This window comes from Trichosurus vulpecula, chromosome 2 (genome assembly GCF_011100635.1).
Source record: "Trichosurus vulpecula isolate mTriVul1 chromosome 2, mTriVul1.pri, whole genome shotgun sequence".
NCBI lineage: Eukaryota > Metazoa > Chordata > Mammalia > Diprotodontia > Phalangeridae > Trichosurus > Trichosurus vulpecula.
In genome coordinates this window covers 67,216,041-67,236,062 of record NC_050574.1, presented here as the reverse complement: position 1 = coordinate 67,236,062, position 20,022 = coordinate 67,216,041, and the positions used below count along the sequence as shown (strand labels likewise).

Genomic DNA, 20,022 nt, shown 5'->3' with positions numbered 1-20,022 from the left:
TTCCTGGGCTCACCAATAGCCTCCTCACGGTTCTCTCTGCCTTCAGCCTCTCCCATGTGCAATTTGCCCTACAAATGCTGACTGAAGAGTTCAACAAATACACAGTTCTGAGTATATCACTCATATAGTCAGAAACCTTCAGGGGAAAGAAAAAACCCTATACCTTTCATCCTGGCATTCCTGACTTCTAGTCATGTCCAATCCAGTTTTTCATGATCTTACTACAGGAAATATCTACTTCGGTCAAACTGGAAGTGTACCATCCCTGACAAAGTCAGTTGCATTGGCCACCCCTGAACTTTGCTTTTGCTCTGTCCACTGCCTAGAATGCCCTCTTTCACTTCTCCCCAAATTTGCAAATTCTATTCACCAAGAATCATAGAATTTCAGGACTAGAAAAGATGTTAGCAACCATCTGGTTCAAGCCATACTTGAGAAGGAATCTGCAATACTTTGTACCTGACAAGTGATCATGCAATCTCAGTATGAAGGCTTTCAATGGTCTGGAACCCATTATAGATCATTTCACTTTTAGATGGGAAGTCCTTTCCTGAACTTAGACTTAAGTTTCCACCTTTCCATCTTCCATCTATTGCTAAAATCTGGGGAAAAAGGGAACAAGTTTAACTCTTAGTCCATGTGACCACCCTTCTAAGAATACTCAGACAGCTCTCTGGGACCATCTGAATCTTGTCCTTTGCAGCCTAAATTTCCTCAATTCCGTCAACTGATCCACATATGTTTCAATTGACTTTCAGATATCTTAGATATAAATTTATTAGAAAATGCTTTTTATCATTATTAAAAATTCAGAAAAGAGCTGTGTGATCTTATCCAGGGAGTGGCTCCCTCTACCTGTGCAGAGTGAAAACCTTCTCTGCCCTAATAAGATTTTTGGTGAATTGCTGTGGTCTTCATGTTCTCCATTTTAATCAGTCTTAAAGGGGGTAGCTTTGATTTGAAGAGTCTCATGAGATAGAAATAGAAGTGGATTTACATCTTAGTTTGACTTGTTACTACCTATGTGACCTTCAGCAAATTACATAATTTCCCTGTGCCTCAGTTTCTTCATTGACATAATGAAGGGGAAGTATGGATTAGATCATCTCTTTGAAATCTGAATCTTCTCATACTGAGATTCCCCCAGACCTAGCAGGAATGTCTTAGAATCCTTCAAGAGATAAATAGAGACTCCCTCCCTCCCCACCCCCAAAAATGGTGTGTTTAGTAATTTTGTTTGTTCATGAAATTTTAGGTGGTGTATTGGTCAGGGAAACAAATATCACAACCTCCCCACCTCCTGAACATCATAACAACCCTATTCCCATGTGATACTAAGAGTTTGTATAGGGAAGAGAAAACATGGCAAGGGAGAGTTTATGTGGGAAAAGATCTGGAGGTCTTAGTGGACTTGAAGGGTTGTTATGAATTAAAAATGGGATATGGCAGATAAAAAAGATAATGTGATCTTAGACTACATTAAGGTGGGAATAATTTCCAGGAAAAGGAAATGTTTGTTTTGCCTGGCCTCAGAGGGAGGAACTCAAGGCAGCAGGGGGAAGTTATGGAGTAGATTTCAATTTAGCTCATGGAAAAGTTTGCTCTAACTTAGAGCTAACTAAAAAGGGAAAGAGTTACCAGTTATCTTTCAGAGTTATAAGAGTATAAGAGTTATCTTTCAGCAAAGGCCAGATTCATTTTTTGTGGATACTCTAGAAGAGACTCTTGGTCAGGTAGGAGTCACAGAAAATGTTTTCTGAGGTCTTCTCCTGTGAGACTCTACAGGAATCAGGGGACCCCAAAATTGGACATAGTGGGATGCTACGAAACAATGTAAACAGGAGACTTTAACCCTTGTCCTGCCTTTTCTCCTGACTTGACATGTAATCTTGAGCAAGTCATTTTCCTTTGGTGGCCCTTGATGGCTTCATGTATGAAATGAGGGGTTGGGCCAGATCATCTTTAAAGATCCCTGAAGCTCTAAAATTCCATGATGCTGGGATTGTACCCACGTTCTCAGAGAAGGACTTTTCAATATGGGGTCTTCAACTGAGGAACTCATATGGCCCTGGGTCCCTTTACCCTTATCCAATGCTAAGGTCCCTAGTTTCTACCATCTTTTTTTTTCCCTTCCCAGGGCCCTACTGTGTCAATGTTCCCAGCATCAAACCACAGTTCTGTTACTGAGTTTATCCTACTTGGTTTCACCAGTGACCTCACCTCAAATAGGATCCTTTTCATTATATTTCTCCTTCTCTACCTCTGCTCAGTCCTGGGCAATGGACTCATCATCATTCTGATCTGCCTAGATTCTCATCTCCACACACCTATGTACTTTTTCCTCAGCATCCTCTCCCTACTGGACATGGGCTACATCACAAGCACAATTCCTCAGATGTTGGTACACCTTCTTTCCATTTCTAAGCTCATCTCCTTTGAAGGTTGCTGGCTGCAGATGTATGTATTTGGTGCACTGGGTCTCACTGAGGGCATCTTCTTTGTGGTCATGGCCTATGACCGTTATATAGCCATCTGCTTCCCTCTGCGTTACATGCTCATCCTCAACTGGGACCTGTGTGTGAGGTTGGTGGTAGGGACCTGGGCTTGTGGTTTCTTCCTCTCCCTAGTCCACACCTTTTTTACCATGAAGCTTCCTTTCTGTGGTCCTAATATGGTCAACCACTACTTCTGTGAGGGTCCCTCGGTCCGGAGCCTGGCCTGTATGGATACACACCTTATTGAGGTGGTAGATTTTGTCCTGAGCATCTTCATGGCATTAACCCCTCTATCGCTCATCCTGGCCTCCTACGTTCGCATCACCATGGCCATCCTCAAGCTCAAGTCCACCCAAAGCCGCTGTAAGGCCTTCTCTACTTGTGCTTCCCACCTAACTGTGGTCACTCTGTTCTATGCACCTGCCATTTACATCTATATGAGGCCCAACTCCAGTTACACCCCAGAGAGAGACAAGCAGATCTCACTTTTCTACAATGTGTTCACTGCCCTGCTCAACCCTGTGGTCTACAGCCTTAGGAATAAGGACATAAAGGCAGCATTCACCAAGTTAGTAGTGGGGAACAGAGTAGCCTGGTGAGTAGGGAGCATTGGAATGGACAATTCTTTCCTTTGATTTTTCTTTTTGATACCGAGTTTCCCTATCTCGCTCAGGCTAGAAGTACAGACCCCTCTTACGATTTTAACCCCACTGCTGATCAGCACCCTTTGACCCCTCTATTTTTGATCTAGGCCAATTTGCCCATCTCTGGGCAGCCTGGTTTCCCCATCTCTTTTTCCTCCTATTCCCTGCCCTCACCATATTTTTGTTGCACCTAATGTATCCACCCTATTGGCTTTAGCCCTATCACACCTGAGAACTCCCAAACTGAATTGATCCACCAGCCTTAGCTGCTCTTAATAGCAAGGCCTGTAGGTATTTGTCACCACCCAGGGCATGCAGGGGCCATTCACTGCTACTGGGCTTGGGACCCTGGCCTGTGACCTATAACAGGCCTTTTGCATTACCTGTCTTCAAGAGTTAACCAGAATAAACCTGACTTCACTTTAGTCCTCATCTTCCTCGTGAATGGAAAAGTGCTAGTCTTAGAATTGGAATCTCTTCTCAGACACATGAGCTCATAGATGTCCTCCTCATCTATAAATTTGTGATGTTAATATTTGCACCTAATAACTCACCTACCCGGAGAGAATTGGCTGTCACGCTTACACAGGAGGAATTTATCCCCTCTATACTTCCCTCTTTCCTGCTTCACGGCATCCTAGAAAAATCAATTCTGATACCCTTACATTTGTTTATTTGATGTATGTACTTTTACAATTGGTTCCATCTCTACATAAAAACAAGCTATTTTTCATTGCACTTCGAGTGAGTGTTGGCTATAAATGAGTATATCACAGGAGATGAGGGAGGTAGGGAAAAAACAAACCTCTGGACTAATGGCCATAACGTAAACCATGATGTTATACTGAAGCTCTCTATGTTTGTCTCTGTCTCTGTCTCTCAGTCTGTCCCTTTTAATACCTCTTTCAATCTCTTGTTCAATTTCTCTCTTCCCCCGTCTCTCTCTCCTTTTCTCTCTGACTCTTTCTCCCTTTCCTGTCTCTGTATCTCTATCTCTTTTGTCTGTCTCTTGTCTATCTCTGTCTCTGAAAATATCTCTCTCCCCTTCTTTCTTTCTCTTTCCTTTTCTCTCTCCATTTGTCTCTGTCTGTCTCTGCCTTTCTGTCTCTCTCTTTCCATTCCACTTTCTATTTCTATGTCTGTCTCTGTTTGTGTCTGTCTCCATCTCTGCTCATCTCTCTGTCTCTGTGTCTCTTTCTCTGTCTCTGTCTGTCTGTCTGACTGTCTCTGTCTCTGTCTCTCTCTCTCTCTCTCTCCCTTCTCCTCTCCACTCTCTGTCTTTCACAAAACAAAAGAAAACCAGGTCTTTTTTAGCACTCATAGCCTGTGACCATAGTAGAACGTGAGAAAAGGCCCCAAATCCAATGGCCTAGAACACTTAGGGAGAGCTTCATGGGGGGTGGGGATTTAAACTAATCCCTGGATATGTTTTTGTAGTGGTTGAAAAGGAAACGAAGGAGGAGGGAGCCAAAATGGTGGAGTGAAAACAGGGACATACCAGAGCTCTCTCACAAATTCTTTTAGATACCTCTAAAAAAAGTGAATCTGAACAAATCTGAGAGAGGGAGAATCCACTAGGAGACAGAGTGTGGCAGATTTCCAGCCCAGGAGAGTCCAGAAAGTCAATGGGATGGATCCATTGCACCTGGCTGGGAGAGAGCAGAGTACATGGGACTACACCTGCCATAGAGGAGCAGGAGTGGACCCCAGTAGGCTGGAGTGGTGATCACCATACCTCTCAGCTCAGGATGATAGTCTGTTGGAACTGGGTGAGAGAAGTGCAGGGCTTGCAGAAGAGGCAGCAGCTACTCTTGAGGCCATCAGTCCACAGACTAAATGTTTGAAACTAACCTTCTTGAACTTCTAGAAGCCATGTTGACAGAGTAAACTGTAACAGCTCTCATCCCCACCTTGTTGACCTTGAATAACCCAGAGAATACTGCCCTATGAAAAACCCTGGAATAGAGGAGCCAAAAGTAGGGGCACAGCAGTCTTTTAGCTCAGGAAGCTAGGGAGACAGGCTCATCTTGCTGTGGCAGAAGAGGACCATTATTGGATGGGAGGTGTCCCAGCAAGCCCCACCTCAGCAGACCAGTAGGAGTTCCTGAGCCCCAAGGGGTGGAGCCAGCAAACCCCAACACTTGCACCCCAGGCATGCCTTTGCACAGACAGGGGAATTGGCAGGCACCAGCACAGATGGCAGCTCAGGCCACCCATGCTATAGTGCAGCCCTAGGGGAAGAGACTTCCAGCAGCCAGGCCACCCCTCCACCACACCTCACATTGTGAACCTCAGCGTAACTCATGGGAAACTCAAAAAGACTTCACTGGGCTTCAGTCCTTGGCATACACCAGCCACCTCCAGCTCAGCACCAGGTGAGCCACAGCATCATATAGCTTTTAGTTGACAAAACCAGAGGCCAGAGCACACAAAATCAGTAACCAGGCCCCTAGTTCCCAGCACAAGAAGTTAGGACAGAACCCCTTGTGCTCCACAAGCAGAGATCCACTTTAAAATCGAGGAAAAAGGCAACCACTATGAAGAAGCAAATTAGAAAAGTAAAGACCATAGAATCTTACTATGGAGAAAGGGAAGATCAAAATACAAATTCAGAAGAGGACAGCATTGACACGATACCCACATCTGACACATCAAAAGGGAATATGAACTGGTCTCAAGCCCAAAAAGCATTCCTGGAAGAGCTCAAGGGGGATTTTAAAAGCCACATTAGAGAGGTTAAAGAAAAAGTGACCAATTCTTTTAAAAACACAACGACCAAATGGAAACCAAATTCACTGATGAGTACAAATCTTTAAAAAGTAAAATGGATAAGGAGGTATAGAACATAATAGGAGAAAATAACTCCTTGAAAAGTAAAATTGGCCAAGTGGAAAGAGAGGCACAGAAACTAACTGAAGAAAACAATTTGTTAAAAATTAGAATTGAGCAAGTAGAAGCTAATGACTCTATGAGGCATCAAGAATCAGTCAAACAAAATCTAAAGAGTGAAAAAATAGAAGAAAACATAAAATATCTCATTAGAAAAACAATTAACCTGGAAAATAGTTCCATGAGAAATAATCTAAGAATTATGATGCTATAATGAAAAAAAGAGCTTGGACAGTATCTTCCAAGAAATCAAGGAAAAGCAACCTGAGGTCCTAGAACCAGAGGGTTAAATAGTCATTGAAAGAATCCACCTATCACCCCCTGAAAGATATCCCAAATTGAAAACTCCAAGGAATATTGTAGTTACATTCCAGAATTATCAGGTCAAGGAGAAAATACTGCAAGAAGCCAGAAAGAAACAATTCAAATATCGCATAACTACAGTCAGAACTACACAGAACCTTGCAGCTTCTGCATTAAAAGATCAGAGGTATTGCAATATGCTATTCCAAAAGGTAAAGGAGCTTGGACTACAACCAAGGATCAACTACCCAACAAAACTGAGCATAACAATTCAGTCAAGGAGATGGATATTCAATGAAATAAGGGAATTCCAGAACTTTCTGATGAAAAGGCCAGAGCTCAATTGAAAATTTGAGAGGCACAAAAAGATAAAGAAGGGGAAAAAAGAAAAAAAAACCATGTTTTTCAATAAGGGCAAATTGTTTACATCTCTATATGGGAGGATGATACTTGTTAATCTTGAGAATGTTATAATTATTATGACATTTAAAAGGGATATACATAGACAAATGGTGTGGATATAAATTAACTGATGTGATGAAAAAAAAACCTAGTTTAAGGGTGCAAAGGGATTGTAATGGAAGAAGAGGTAAGCAAGAGGCAGAAAAGGGTAAATTGCATCACATGAGGAGGCACAAAAACATATAGAAGAGGGAAAGAAGAGGGAGAAGAGCAGTGTTTGAGCTTTACTCTCATCAGATTTGGTTCGAAGAGGGAATAATATACTTTGTTAAGTACAGAAATCAAACTTGCACTACAGGCAGTAAGAGGGGAAAGGGGAAAGAAAAGGAAGGTCGTTAGAAGGGAGGGAAGAAGTAGTAAGGGAAAAGGGTAAGATAAGGGAGGGAGGCTGATAGGGAGGGAAAATTGAGGGAGGTAATGATTAAAAGCAAAACTCTTGTGAAGAGCAGAAGGGAGAAGAGAGAAATAAAAGCACTAACAGGGGGGAAGTAGGATGGAAAAAAGACACAGATAGGAATTATAGCTGTGAGTGTGAGTGGGATGAACTCTCCCATAAAACAGAGACGGTTAGCAGAATGGATTAAAAACCATAATCCTACAATATATTGTTTACAAAAAACACATTTGAAACAGGGGGATATACACAGGGTGAAGGTAAAAGGCTGGAGTAGAATCTATTATGCTTCAGCTGAAGTAAAAAAAAAAAAGCGGGGGTAGCAATCTTAATCTCAGACAAAGCAAAAGCAAAGATAGATCTAATTAAAAGCGATAAGGAAGGAAACTATATCCTGCTAAAAGACACCATAGACAATGAAGTAATATCATTACTTAACATATATGCACCAAGTGGTATAGCATGCAAATTCTTGGAGGAGAAGTTAAGGAAGTTACAGGAAGAAATAGACAGCAAAACTATACTAGTGGGGAATCTTAACCTCCCCCTCTCTGAACTTGATAAATCTAACCTCAAAATGAACAAAAAGGAAATTAAGGAGGTGAATAGAATTTTAGAAAAGGTAGACACAATAGACCTCTGGAAAAAACTGAATGGGGATAAAAAGGATTATACTTTTTTCTCATTGGTACATGGCACATACTCAAAAATTGACCATGTACTAGGGCATAAAAACCTCACAATTCAGTGCACAAAGGCAGAAATAGTCAATGCATCCTTTTCAGATCATGATGCAATAAAAATTATTTGTAAAAAAGGACCATGGAAAGATAGACTAAGAATTAATTAGAAACTAAATAATTTAATCCCAAAGAATGAGTGAGTCAAAGAATAAATCATAGAAACAATCAATAACTTCATTCAAGAGAATGACAATAATGATACAACCTACCAAAACTTATGGGATACAGCAAAAGCAGTTCTTAGTGGAAGTTTTATATCTCTGAATGCTTACATGAATAAAATAGAGAAAAAGGAGATCAATGTGAATTGGGCAGGCAACTGAAAAAGGTAGAAAAAGAACAGATTGAAAATCCTCAATTAAATGCCATATTAGAAATACTGAAAACCAAAGGAGAGATTAATAAAATTGAAATAAAAAACTATTGAACTAATAAATAAAACTAAGAGCTGATTTGAAGAAAAACCAATAAAATTGATAAACCTTTGGTCAATTTGGTTTAAAAAAAGAAAGAAGAAAACCAAATTACCAGTATCAAAAATGAAAAGGGTGAATTCACCTCCAATGAACAGGAAATTAAAACAATAATTAGGAATTTTCTTGCCCAATTGTATGCCCATAAATGGGACAATGTTAGGGAAGTGGATGAATATTTGCAAAAATATATATTGCTCAGATTAACAGAAGAGGAAGTAAAATACTTAAATAACCCATCTCAGAAAAAGAAATCGAACAAGCCATCAATGAGCTCCCTAGGAAAAAATTTCCGGTGCCACATAGATTTACAAGGCAATTCTATCACATATTTAAAGAACATTTAATTCCCATACATTATAGACTATTTGGGAAAACAGGCAAAGAAGGAGTCCTACCAAATTCTTTTTATGACACAAATATGGTACTGATACCTAAACTAGTAAGGGTGGAAACAGAGAAAGAAAATTATAGATAAAACCCACATAAATCCTCAGCATTCCTATATATTCCTAACAAATATATATTCCTATATATTCCTAACAAAGCCCAACAGCAAGAGATAGAAAGAGAAATTCCATTTAAAGTTACTGTAGACACTATAAAATATTGGGGATTCTACCTGCCAAGACAAACCCAGGACCTATGTGAACACAATTGCAAAACCCTTTTCACACAAATAAAGTCAGATCTAAATAAATGGAAAAACATCAGTTGCTTGTGGTTAGGCCAAGCTAATATAAACAAAATGACTATTGTACTGAAATTAATTTACTTATTCAGTGCCATACCAACCAAACTACCAAAAATTAATTTATAAAGCTGGATAAAATAATAACAAAATTGTCTGGAAAAACAAAAGGTCCAGAATATCAAGGCAATTAATGGAAAGAAATGCCAGGGAAGATGGCCTAGCCATACCAGACATTAAACTGTATTATAAAGCAGCAGTCATCAAAACTACTTGGTACTGGCTAAGAAATAGAGTGGTAGATCAATGGAATAGTTCAGTTACACAAGACACAGTAGTCAATGACTATAGCAATCTACTCTTTGATAAACCCAAAGAGTCCAGCTTCTAGAATAAGAACTCACTATTTCACAAAAACTGTTGGGAAAACTAGAAAATACTATGGCAGAAACTGGGCATAGACCAATATCTTACACGATATACCAAAATAAAGTCAAAATGGTTTCGTGATTTAGATATAAAGGCTGATACTATAAGCAATTTGGGAGAGCAAGGAATAATTTATCTGTCATATTTATGGAGAAGGGAAGAATTTATGACTAAAAAAAGCATAGGGAGTGTTATGAAATGCAAAATGGATAATTTTGATTACATAAAATTGAAAAGTTTTTGTACAAACAAAGCCAATCCAACCAAGATTAGGAGGGAAGCAGAAAATTGGGAAAGAATTTTTGCAACCAGTGTCTCTGATAAGGGACTCATCTCTAAAATATACAGGGAACTGAGTCAAATTTCTAAAAATACAAGTCATTCCCCAATTGATAAATGGTCAAAGGATATGAACAGGCAGTTTTCAGAGCAAGAAGTTAAAGATATCTATAGTCATCCAAAAAAACGCTCCAAATCACTATTGATTAGAGAAATGCAAACCAAAACTACTCTCAGATACCATGTCTCTCCTATCAGATTGGCTAACATGACAAAACAGGGAAATTAAAAATGCTGGAGAAGATGTGAGAAAATTGGAACTATTGCATTGTTGGTGGAGTTGTGAACTGATCCAACCACTCTAGAGAACAATTTGGAACTATGCCCAAAGGGCTATAAAAATGTGCATTCCCTTTGACCTAGCAGTACCACTTCTAAGGCTCTATCCCAAACTGATCATGCAAGTGGGAATAGGACCTATATGTACAAAAATATTTATAGGGGCTCTTTTTGTGGTGGCAAAGAATTGGAAATCAAGGGGATGCTCATCAATTGGGAATGGCTAAACAAGTTGTGGTATATGAATGTAATGGAATACTATTGTGCTATAAGAAGTAAAGAGCAGACAGACTTCATAATAACCTGGAAAGACTTATATGATCTGATGCTGAGTGAAGGGAGCAGAACCAGGAGAACATTATACAGAATTAAAGACACGTGGTATCTGTGATGATTAACTTTGGTAAACTTTGCTCTTCTTGGCAATGCAAGATTCTAAAGACAGCTCCAAAAGACTATGATGGAAAAAGCCACCCACATCCAGAGAAAGAATTATAGAGTCTGAATGCAGGTTGAAACAAACTATTTCTCTCTCTCTCTCTCTCTCTCTCTCTCTCTCTCTCTCTCTCTCTCATTTTTTTCCTTCTTTCTCATGGTTTATTCCAGGGCTGTCTAGCATGTGGCCCACAATGTGATATTATGTGGCCCACCTGTGGGTTTTAATTTTCACAAGTGAAAATATAAAATAATAATTTGCATGGAATGCGTATTGGTTTTTTTTAATTCTATCACTACTAAATAATCTCGTCGATGTTAATTTACTTTGCTGTTTTTTAAGCAGTATTATCGACAGAACATATCGCATGGAATTTTCAATCGATTTGGGGGATACATTCCTCTGTATGACGCAGACTAGTCAGTATGCACCTACCTTTATACTGTCGTATTGTTGCTTTGTTGTTTTGTGTTTGCTTTTGCACTTCGCGCCTTCCCCCATTGTATTGATGATCCACGTTCCCCCACTTTCTATTAGTGTAGTGTATTTTTTATTCTGAGTATGGCCCTTGAATAATTATTTTATTTTAATACAGCCCTAAGAAGACCTAAGTTTGGACAGTCCTGGTTTATTCTATTGGTTTTAATTCTTTGTTACAACTTGACTATTAAAAATAAGGTTAATGTGAAGGTATATGTAGAACCTATATTGGATTACATGCCAGAGCAGGGAGGAGAGGGAGAGGGAGAAAATTTGGAAATCAAAAGCTTGTGGAACTGAGTATTGTAAACTAAAAATGAAAAAAAAATTAAAGAAGAAAAGGGAAAAGAAGGAGAAGATAGAGAAGCACAAGCAAATCTCTGCTTCTTGCTACCCATGGGATTTGGGGAAAGTTCCTGCTCTACTCTGAAATTTACTTTCTTCATCTCTAAATTAAGGGAGCAGCACCAGATCATTTAAAAAATCTTCTCTAGGTCTAAAGCCAAAGGTTTTATGATCCATAGGCAGCACAGGCAAAAATGAGACTAGGTATGTGCCAGAATGGAAGAGCTTGAGAACTTTCATTTCAATTCAACAAACTTTTATTATTTGTAAAACACTTGGCACAGTGACTGGCACATAGTAGGTATTATAGAAATGCTTATTCCTTTCTTCCCCCTCCATCCTTTTCCCTTCTCCTATTGAGCACCAGCTGTGGACAGAAATAGGCACTGGGAATGATACAAAGATGACTGAAACACTGCCCTTGCCTTCATGGAGTTTATAGTCTAAGGGGGGCAAAAGCTTGGCAGTAAATGATCCAAGAGAGAATGTGATGAAAGTCTTTGGTGAGCCACAAATTCTGTTTGGTTCAACACATATTAAGTGCTTGGTATGTGCCTGTCACTGTGCTAGGCAACAGACATAGAAAGACTCTAAGATCACTCTCCCAACTCTCTTTGCACCAGCAGGTTGGGTCCCAAGAGGGCAACCAATCACTCCTCCTCCCAGGATTTGAGAGGTAATGTTGAGCAATGATTGCTTCTAATACTTCCACTCAGGAGCCACTATTCAGAGTTCTCCCTCATAATATTAATTGATCACTTGACGTCAATGAGTTTTTCCAAAGTGATGTTAACAGAGAAAAGGACAGAACACATTCTCTCCTCATATACCCAAAGTCCCTGGGGAAAGTGAACTCAAGCTTAAAACTCAAAGGGAGTTAAAGTCATATATAGAGAAGATAAAGGGCTGAGGTTTTTTTGTGACTCTTGGACCTTGGGGTCCTTTTATGTCTCTGCAGAATCCCAACCAAGTTCAATAGATGGATGAATCACTGGAGAAAGGCAAATTAAAATAATTCTGAGGTACCACCTGTAATGTTAATGAAGATCTTCCCTGCCCATTAATAGGCCTCATGTGGAGCCAAGTAAGAGAAGCTTGATTAGTGGAGGCTTGTTTGTAGGAAGGCCCACACCTTTTGCTAATTTCTAATTAGGCATTGGGTCAAGAGGGTTGTGATGCCCTCTGTTTCTAAAAAGGGTATATATACTCTGAGGTTAGCATTTTGCTTTTGGGCTCACTCATTGGAAGAGTGTTCATGTACTTTGGCCAGACAAGACTCTGGGCAGCCTTTACAGAGCCCCCTGGTTTTGAAAACCCAGATGTTGGTGCTTCTCTCTCTGGTGACAATGTATGTATTGTTATGGTCAGCCAATTTGAAGCCATGTGTGTTGGTTTTTATTTCTCTACCTGTCTGAATGTAGTTTCTGTTTGTATTTTCTCTGAAGTTCAGGGTGCTTACTTTTCCCCTGAACTAAGTGAGTGGTATATATGTTTAATTAAAGTAAGATTGTTGACCACTTTAAAGTTGGTTTTCCTTTAGAAAAGCTGATCAAAGAACATGTGCTAGCAGCCTTTCTGTGTTCTGGTGTTATTGGTCTTAAATTTCCACAGTAGCTGTAAGTAGCATTGTCATTACACCATCTTAGTTCTATCAGAGTGACTAGTAGAAAAGAAAAGGAAAATGACAAATGTTGGGGGGGGATGTGGGAAAATGAGATGTGAACTGATTCAAACCATTCTGTAGAGCAATTTAGAACTGTGCCCAAATGGCTAAAAAACCACACATACCTTTTGACCCAGCAATACCACTATTAGCTCTGTATCCAAAAACAGATAAAAAAGAAAAAGGAGAGGCACTAAGGAGATCAGGCGGAGCAAGCCATAAGACCCAGAATCCCTGAGCTGTGGCAGCTACCAGACTTCTCAAGCCACAGATGCCAAAGACAACTTAGCAGGTCAGTGGGAAAACTTCTGGATCTGGCTGAGAGGAGTGCACAGTCAGCCCCAGCCCCAGGTGGAGGAGGTGGTGTGGTGTGGTGGCAGCAGCAGTAGGAAACTCCTGTGGCTGCTTCCAGAGCTCCAGCTGTAGTTGCTTTGGGCCCCAAGCACACTCTGTGGAGGAATTAAGTGGCAGAGAAGAGCAGGACTACAGGGAGCACTTTGCTGGCACAGAGGCAGGGTTCTCTTGCTTTGTCCTTCTTGGATCTGGGTCGTGGTCCTGGTTGATGGTTCTTGGGGGAGGAGGAGAGCTGCTGTAGCAGAGCTTGCTGTGTAGAAGTAGCTCTGAAAACAGCAGTGCAACACCCCTGAAGCCTGGCTCAAAGCACTTGTCATTCTGAAGGCAGTCACACCCTGACAAAATCCTCAAGGGTCAAGTAGTTGGCTGGGAACATGAGGGAGCCGCAAAAGACTCAGCTTATTGAATCTTTTTTTGGTGACAAAGAAGATCAAAACATACAGCCAGAAGAAGTCAACAAAGTCAAAGAGCCCACATCAAAAGCCTCCAAGAAAAATATGAATTGGTCTTGGGCCATGGAAGACCTCAAAAAGGATTTGGAAAGGCAAGTTAGAGAAGTAAAGGAAAAATTGGGAAGAGAAATGAGAGTGATGTGAGAAAACCATGAAAAACAAGTCAATGACTTTCTAAAGGAGACCCCAAAAATACTGAAGAAAATAACACCTTAAATAAAAATAGACTAACTCAAATGGCAAAAGAGCTCCAAAAATCCAATGAGAAGAAGAATGCCTTAAAAGGCAGAATTAGCCAAATGGAAAAGGAGGTCCAAAAGACCACTGAAGAAAATACTACCCTAAAAATTAGAATGGAGCAAGTGGAAGCTGGTGATTTTATGAGAAATCAAGAAATGATGAAACAGAATCTAAAGAATGAAAAAATGGAAGACAGTGTCAAATATCTCATTGGAAAACCACTGACCTGGAGGATAGATCCAGGAGACATAACTTAAAAATTATTGGACTACCTGAGAGTCATTATCAAAAAAGAGCCTAGACATCATCTTACACGAAATTATCAAGAAGAACTGCCCTGATATTCTAGAACCAGAGGGTAAAATAGAAACTGAAAGAATCCACCAATTGCCTCTTGAAAAAGACCCCCAAAAGAAAATTCCTAGGAATATTGTCGCCAAATTCCAGAGTTCCCAGGTCAAGGAAAAAATATTGCAAGCAGCCAGAAAGAAACAATTTGAATATTGTGGAAACATAATCAGAGTAACACAAGATCTAGCAGCTTCTCCATTAAGGGATCACAGGGCTTGGAATATGACATTCCGGAAGTCAAAGGAGCTAGGATTAAAACCAAGAATCATCTACCCAGCACAACTGAGTATAATACTTATTAGGAAGGCAGAATTTATGATTTCAAAGAGAATCTCATATGTGCCTAAAAGGTCCGGAACCGCAGGATATAAGGAATTCTCTAGGCAGAAGGCAGGAGAACTAAAGCATGTATTTACACTCCACAGTAACAAGCCCACAAACCAGCGTCCCCATTTTGATATTTTCATCTAAAGCTTCCAGGCCCAATAAGTCCGCCTTACAAGGGTAACCAGAAGGCCACAGAGAAGCGAGATGGTATAAGGCAAAATCGTATACATGCTTCCCCCTCTACGGTAAGAAGATTACCCACTAGCCTCTAGTCAGCTCTGCTACCGGCAGCTCAGCTTCGGCTGTAGGTGTCTCTGGCTCCAACCGGAAAAGGAAAGGAGGATCTTCAAGCTGTCCTCTCCCCTCTTATAGAGTTTTTGACATCATCAAGCGCCGCCTGAATGACCAGGGCCGATTGGTTCTTGACTTGGACCCTCCCCCAGCATAAACCACGTTAACACACCTCCCCTCAGCCAGCACCACGACTCATCACACAGGAAGCTCTGGTCCTGCCCTGGAAGAGCAAGCCCCAGCGTCCAGGGAAGCTCAATGAGGCAAACTGAGTCATTCAAAGAAAACAAAGTCCATTCTGGCTACAATACTACAGAACAAAATATGGATTTTTCAATAAAATAGAGGACTTTCAAGCATTCTTGAAAAAGAAAAGACCAGAGCTGAAGAGAAAATTTGACTTTCAAATACAAGAACCAAGAGAAGCATGAAAAGGTAAACAGGAAAGAGAAATCGTAAGGGACTTACTAAAGTTGAACTGTTCTGTTTACATTCCTACGTGGAAAGATGATATTTGTAACTCATGAAACCTTTTTAAGTATTAGGGTAGTTGATGGGAATACATACATACATATATATATATATATATATATGCATATACATATAGACAAATGGCACAGGGTCAGTTGAATATAAAGGGATGATATCTAAAAATAAATAAATAATGCAATTAAGGGGTGAGAGAGAAATATATTGGAAGGAGAAAGGGAGAGATAGAATGGGATAAATTATCTCACATAAAAATGGCAAGAAAAAGTAGTTCTATTGGAAAGGAAGAGAGGGCAGGTGAAACGGAATGAATGAATCTTGCTCTCATCAGACTTGACTTAAGGAGGGAATAACATACACACTTGGTTGGGTATCTTACCCTACAGGAAAATAGGGGGAAAGGGAATAAGAGAGAAGGGACTATAGAAGGGAGGGCAGAGTGGGGGAGGAGGTAATCAAGAGCCAACACATTTGAAAAGGGCCAGGGTCAAGAGGATAAAATTGAATAAAGGGGGACAGAGTAAATATAGGTAGTCTTTCACAACATGACTGTTATGGAAATGTTTCGTGTAATGATACATGTGTGGCCTATGTTGAATTGCTTGCCTTCTCAAGGAGAGTGAGTGAGGAGGGAAGAAGGGGGAAAATTTGGAACTCAAAGTTCTAAAAACAAATGCTCAAAAGAAAAGTTGTTTTTTACATGCAACTGGGAAATAAGATATACAAGCAATGTGGTATAGAAATCTATCTTGCCCTACAAGAAAGTAAGGAGAAAGGGGATGGGGGGGGAGTGGGGTAACAGAAGGGAGGGAGACTGGGGAAATGGCAATCAGAATATATGCCATCTTGGGGTGGGGGGAGGGTAGAAACGGGGAGAAAATTTATAACTCAAAATCTTGTGGAAATCAATATTGAAAACTAAAAGATATCAAATAAAGAAATATTGCAAAAAAAGGAAAAGAAAAAGGACCTACATGTGAAAAATATTTACATCTGCTTTTTTCTGGTGGCAAAGAATTAGTAACTGAAGGTATGTACATCAATTGCGGAATGGCTGAACAAACTGTGGTATGTGGTTATGATGGAATACTATTATTTCTATAAGAAATGATGAGCAGAATGCTCTCAAAAAACCTGGAAAGAGTTACATGAACTGATGCAAAGTGAAATGTACTGTACACAAAGTAACAACAATATTGTAAGATGATCAGAATGATTTAGCTATTCCCAGTAGTACAATGATCCAAGACAACCAAGAAGGACTTGGGATGAAAATTCTATCCATCCCCAAAGAAAGAACTGATGGTGCCTGAATATAACCTGAAGCATACTTTTTTACTTTCTTTATTTTTCTTGAGGGGTTTTTTGGACTATTTTTTTTCACAATATGACTAATGTGCAAATATTTTGAATGACTACACATACATAACCTATAGCGAGGTGCTTGCCTTCTCATAGGGTGGCGGAGGGAGGGGAGGAAAGGAGAGAATTTGGAACTCACAGTTTTAAAAAAGAATGCTAAAAAAGTTTTTATGGAAAGATAAAATACTAAATAAATTTTTAAAATAAAGTAAAAATTAATTTTCTCCCATGGAAATAAAAAGATTGATGAATCATTTGCTCAGTTGGGCTAGCTCCTTGCTGGGTGAATATCTCAGCTGATGGGAAGATCCAGTGTTAAATCAGTCAAGCAGGTCACTCAGCAACTGTACTGACCCCCCTTCACCAGACTTGACTGCTGCTACTGTCAGTTTTTGGTGGTCTCTGCCACCAACTCTGACCACTGAATGATCTCAGATGGTTTTCCTGACCTCACAACATCAATTGATCAATTCGGCCTCTGAATATCTATTCTCTGAATATCTGTTCACTAAATATCAGGAAAGAATTAACACAAAGAGACAAAAAAACCCAGAAACACACCAAGAGATTATGGACACCTGGTGGCTGGGTGGGAAAATATAGCTTGCCACTGCCCGTCCCCCCCATCCTCCACCCCCAACAATGCATTGAAGTCTTCCTCAGCCAACAACACAGAGGGAAGAGCTAGATCAAACTCATTCATTCAAACTTTTTGTAATCATATTCTGTTCTGGGTCAATTTCTTTTGCATCTTTAGCCCTTCTGGAGTCAACCAGAAGATTCTTCATTACTTCAAATTACCGGACCCCCAGTCACTCTTAGCCAGAAGAAGGCTAACTAAATCTCAATTTATTGTTTTTGAAACTAGGCAGGGAATATTGTACATATTATAAAGTAGAGGTAAGGATCCCTCTGTCATGAACGCCTAGAAGCAAGCCCACCCCAAGCTTCCAATATTTGCCTTGAATGCTGACTGAGCATGCCTGAAATGGGGATTGGGGTCTCCATGACAACACTTCATCAGAAATGAGACAGTCATTTCCTACAAGGATTGTAGATTCTACTAGATGAAAACAACATGTAAAATATCATTAAAATAAAATATATAAAAAATAAATAAAAATAGCTTGGAGGATGTAGGGAGATCGATGTAAAAAATTTGAGGATGAAGAGATTACTTAGACTAAGAGTAGAAAAATCATATATTGTAAAGAAATCACATACCTTGCATATATTGTATGTTAATTTTTGTTTGCATATTACCTCTCCCATTAGAATGCCTGCTTCTTTTCTTCCTTAATAGTATTTTTTTTTCAAATTGCATATAAAAATATTAAACAAATTTCCACATTTGTCATGTTGTGAAAGAGGAATCAGAACAAAAGGGGAAAACCATAAGAAAGAAAAAAAATAAAAGAGAGAGAGAAAATGGTATGCTTGAATCTGTATTCAGACTCCATAGTTCCTACTTTGGTTGTGGATAGCATTTTACATCATGTGATCTTTTGGAATTGTGTTAGATCATTGCATTGCTGAGAAGAGCTAAGGCTATGAAAGTTGATCACTGCACAATGTTGCTATTACTGGGCATGTTTTCCTGGTTCTGGTCACTTCATTCAGCATCAGTTCATGCAAGTCTTTCCAGGTTTTCCTGAAGTCTGGCTGCTCATCATTTCTTACAGAACAATGGTATTCCATTATATTTATATACCACAACTCATTCAGCCATTCCCCAATTGATGGGTATCCCCTCAATTTCCAATTCTTGGCCACCACAGAATAAATATGTTTGTACATGTGGGTCTGTTCCCATTTTTATAATTTCTTTGGCCTACAGACCTAGAAGTGATATTGCTGCAGGAAAGGCTATGCGCAGTTTAACAGCCCTTTGGGCATAATTTCATATTGCTATCCACAATGTTTCGATCAAGTTACAACTCTACCAATAATGCTTTAGTTTCCCAATTTTCTCACATCTTCTACAACATTTATCATTTTCCCGTTTTCTCATGTTAGCCAATCTGATAGGTGTGGTGTGATACCTCAGAGTTGTTTTAATTTGCGTTTCTCTAATCAATAGTTATTTAGAGCATTTTTTCATCAATGTCAGCTACTGCACTGATGGTAAATTCTTCAACTTGAAAAGGCTAGAAACCAAGAGCGAAGTAGAGGGAGTGTTGATTCCTGACTTTGTGTTTTCAGGTGATTGTGCACTCAATGCAGCCACTGAAGCTAAGATGCAACAAAGTATGGATCACTTCTCTGCTGCTTGTGCTAATTTTGGCCTAAAAATCAACATCAAGAAAACACAGGTGTTCCATCAGCCACCACCACACCTTCCATATGTGGAACCATCAGTTACAGCAAATGGAAAAGTTTTGAATGCTGTGGATAAGTTCACTTACCTTGGTAGTGTACTTTCCAGGAATGTACACATTGATAATGTGGTTGATGCATTCTTTGCCAGAGCTAGGTCAGTGTTTGAGAGGCTCCAAAGGAAAGTATGGGAGAGAAGAGGTATCAGACTGACTACCAAACTGAAGGTCTACAGAGCCATGGTGCTGACATCCTTGTTGTATGCCTGTGAAACTTAGGCAGTCTACCACTGCCATGCGAGGAAATTGAAAGTCTTCCATTTGAATTGTCTTGGGAAGATTCTGAAGATCATCTGGTAGGATAAGGTACCAGACACTGAGGTCCTTACAAGAACTAAACTACCAAGCATTCAAACTCTGCTTCAGAGAGCTCAACTCTGATGGGTGGGCCACATTGTTTGAATGCAAAATGTACACTTGCCAACAAGACTATTTTATGGAGAAGTCACAAAGGGCAAGCGGTCACATGATGGTCAGAAGAAGCAATATAAGGACACTGGCACAGGACCATTCAGCATGGCATTCCCATGTCACAGAAAGTGCTGTGCTCTATGAACAAAGCAGAATTGAAACAGCTCAAAGGAAAAGCAGGATTTGTAAATTTAGACTACCCACCCGAAATGTTCACATGGGCTATTTCTGCCTGACCCATGGTAGAGCATTCCAAGTTCACATTGTTCTGATCAGTCACAGTCAGACACATTGAAGCTTGACTC

General features: G+C 39.9%; 1 protein-coding gene across 1 annotated transcript; it reads left to right on the top strand.

Annotated features, from left to right (window-relative positions):
- Positions 1 to 2,152: 2,152 nt before the first annotated feature.
- LOC118839627 (olfactory receptor 2A12-like) lies at positions 2,153 to 3,094 on the top strand. The gene has a single exon (XM_036747120.1). The coding sequence runs from the start codon at positions 2,153 to 2,155 to the stop codon at positions 3,092 to 3,094; it is 942 nt and encodes a 313-aa protein (XP_036603015.1).
- Positions 3,095 to 20,022: the final 16,928 nt, after the last annotated feature.

Coding starts and splice junctions, on each gene's coding strand:
- LOC118839627 (XM_036747120.1), top strand. CDS start 2,153: ATGTTCCCAGCATCAAACCACAGTTCTGTTACTGAGTTTATCCTACTT.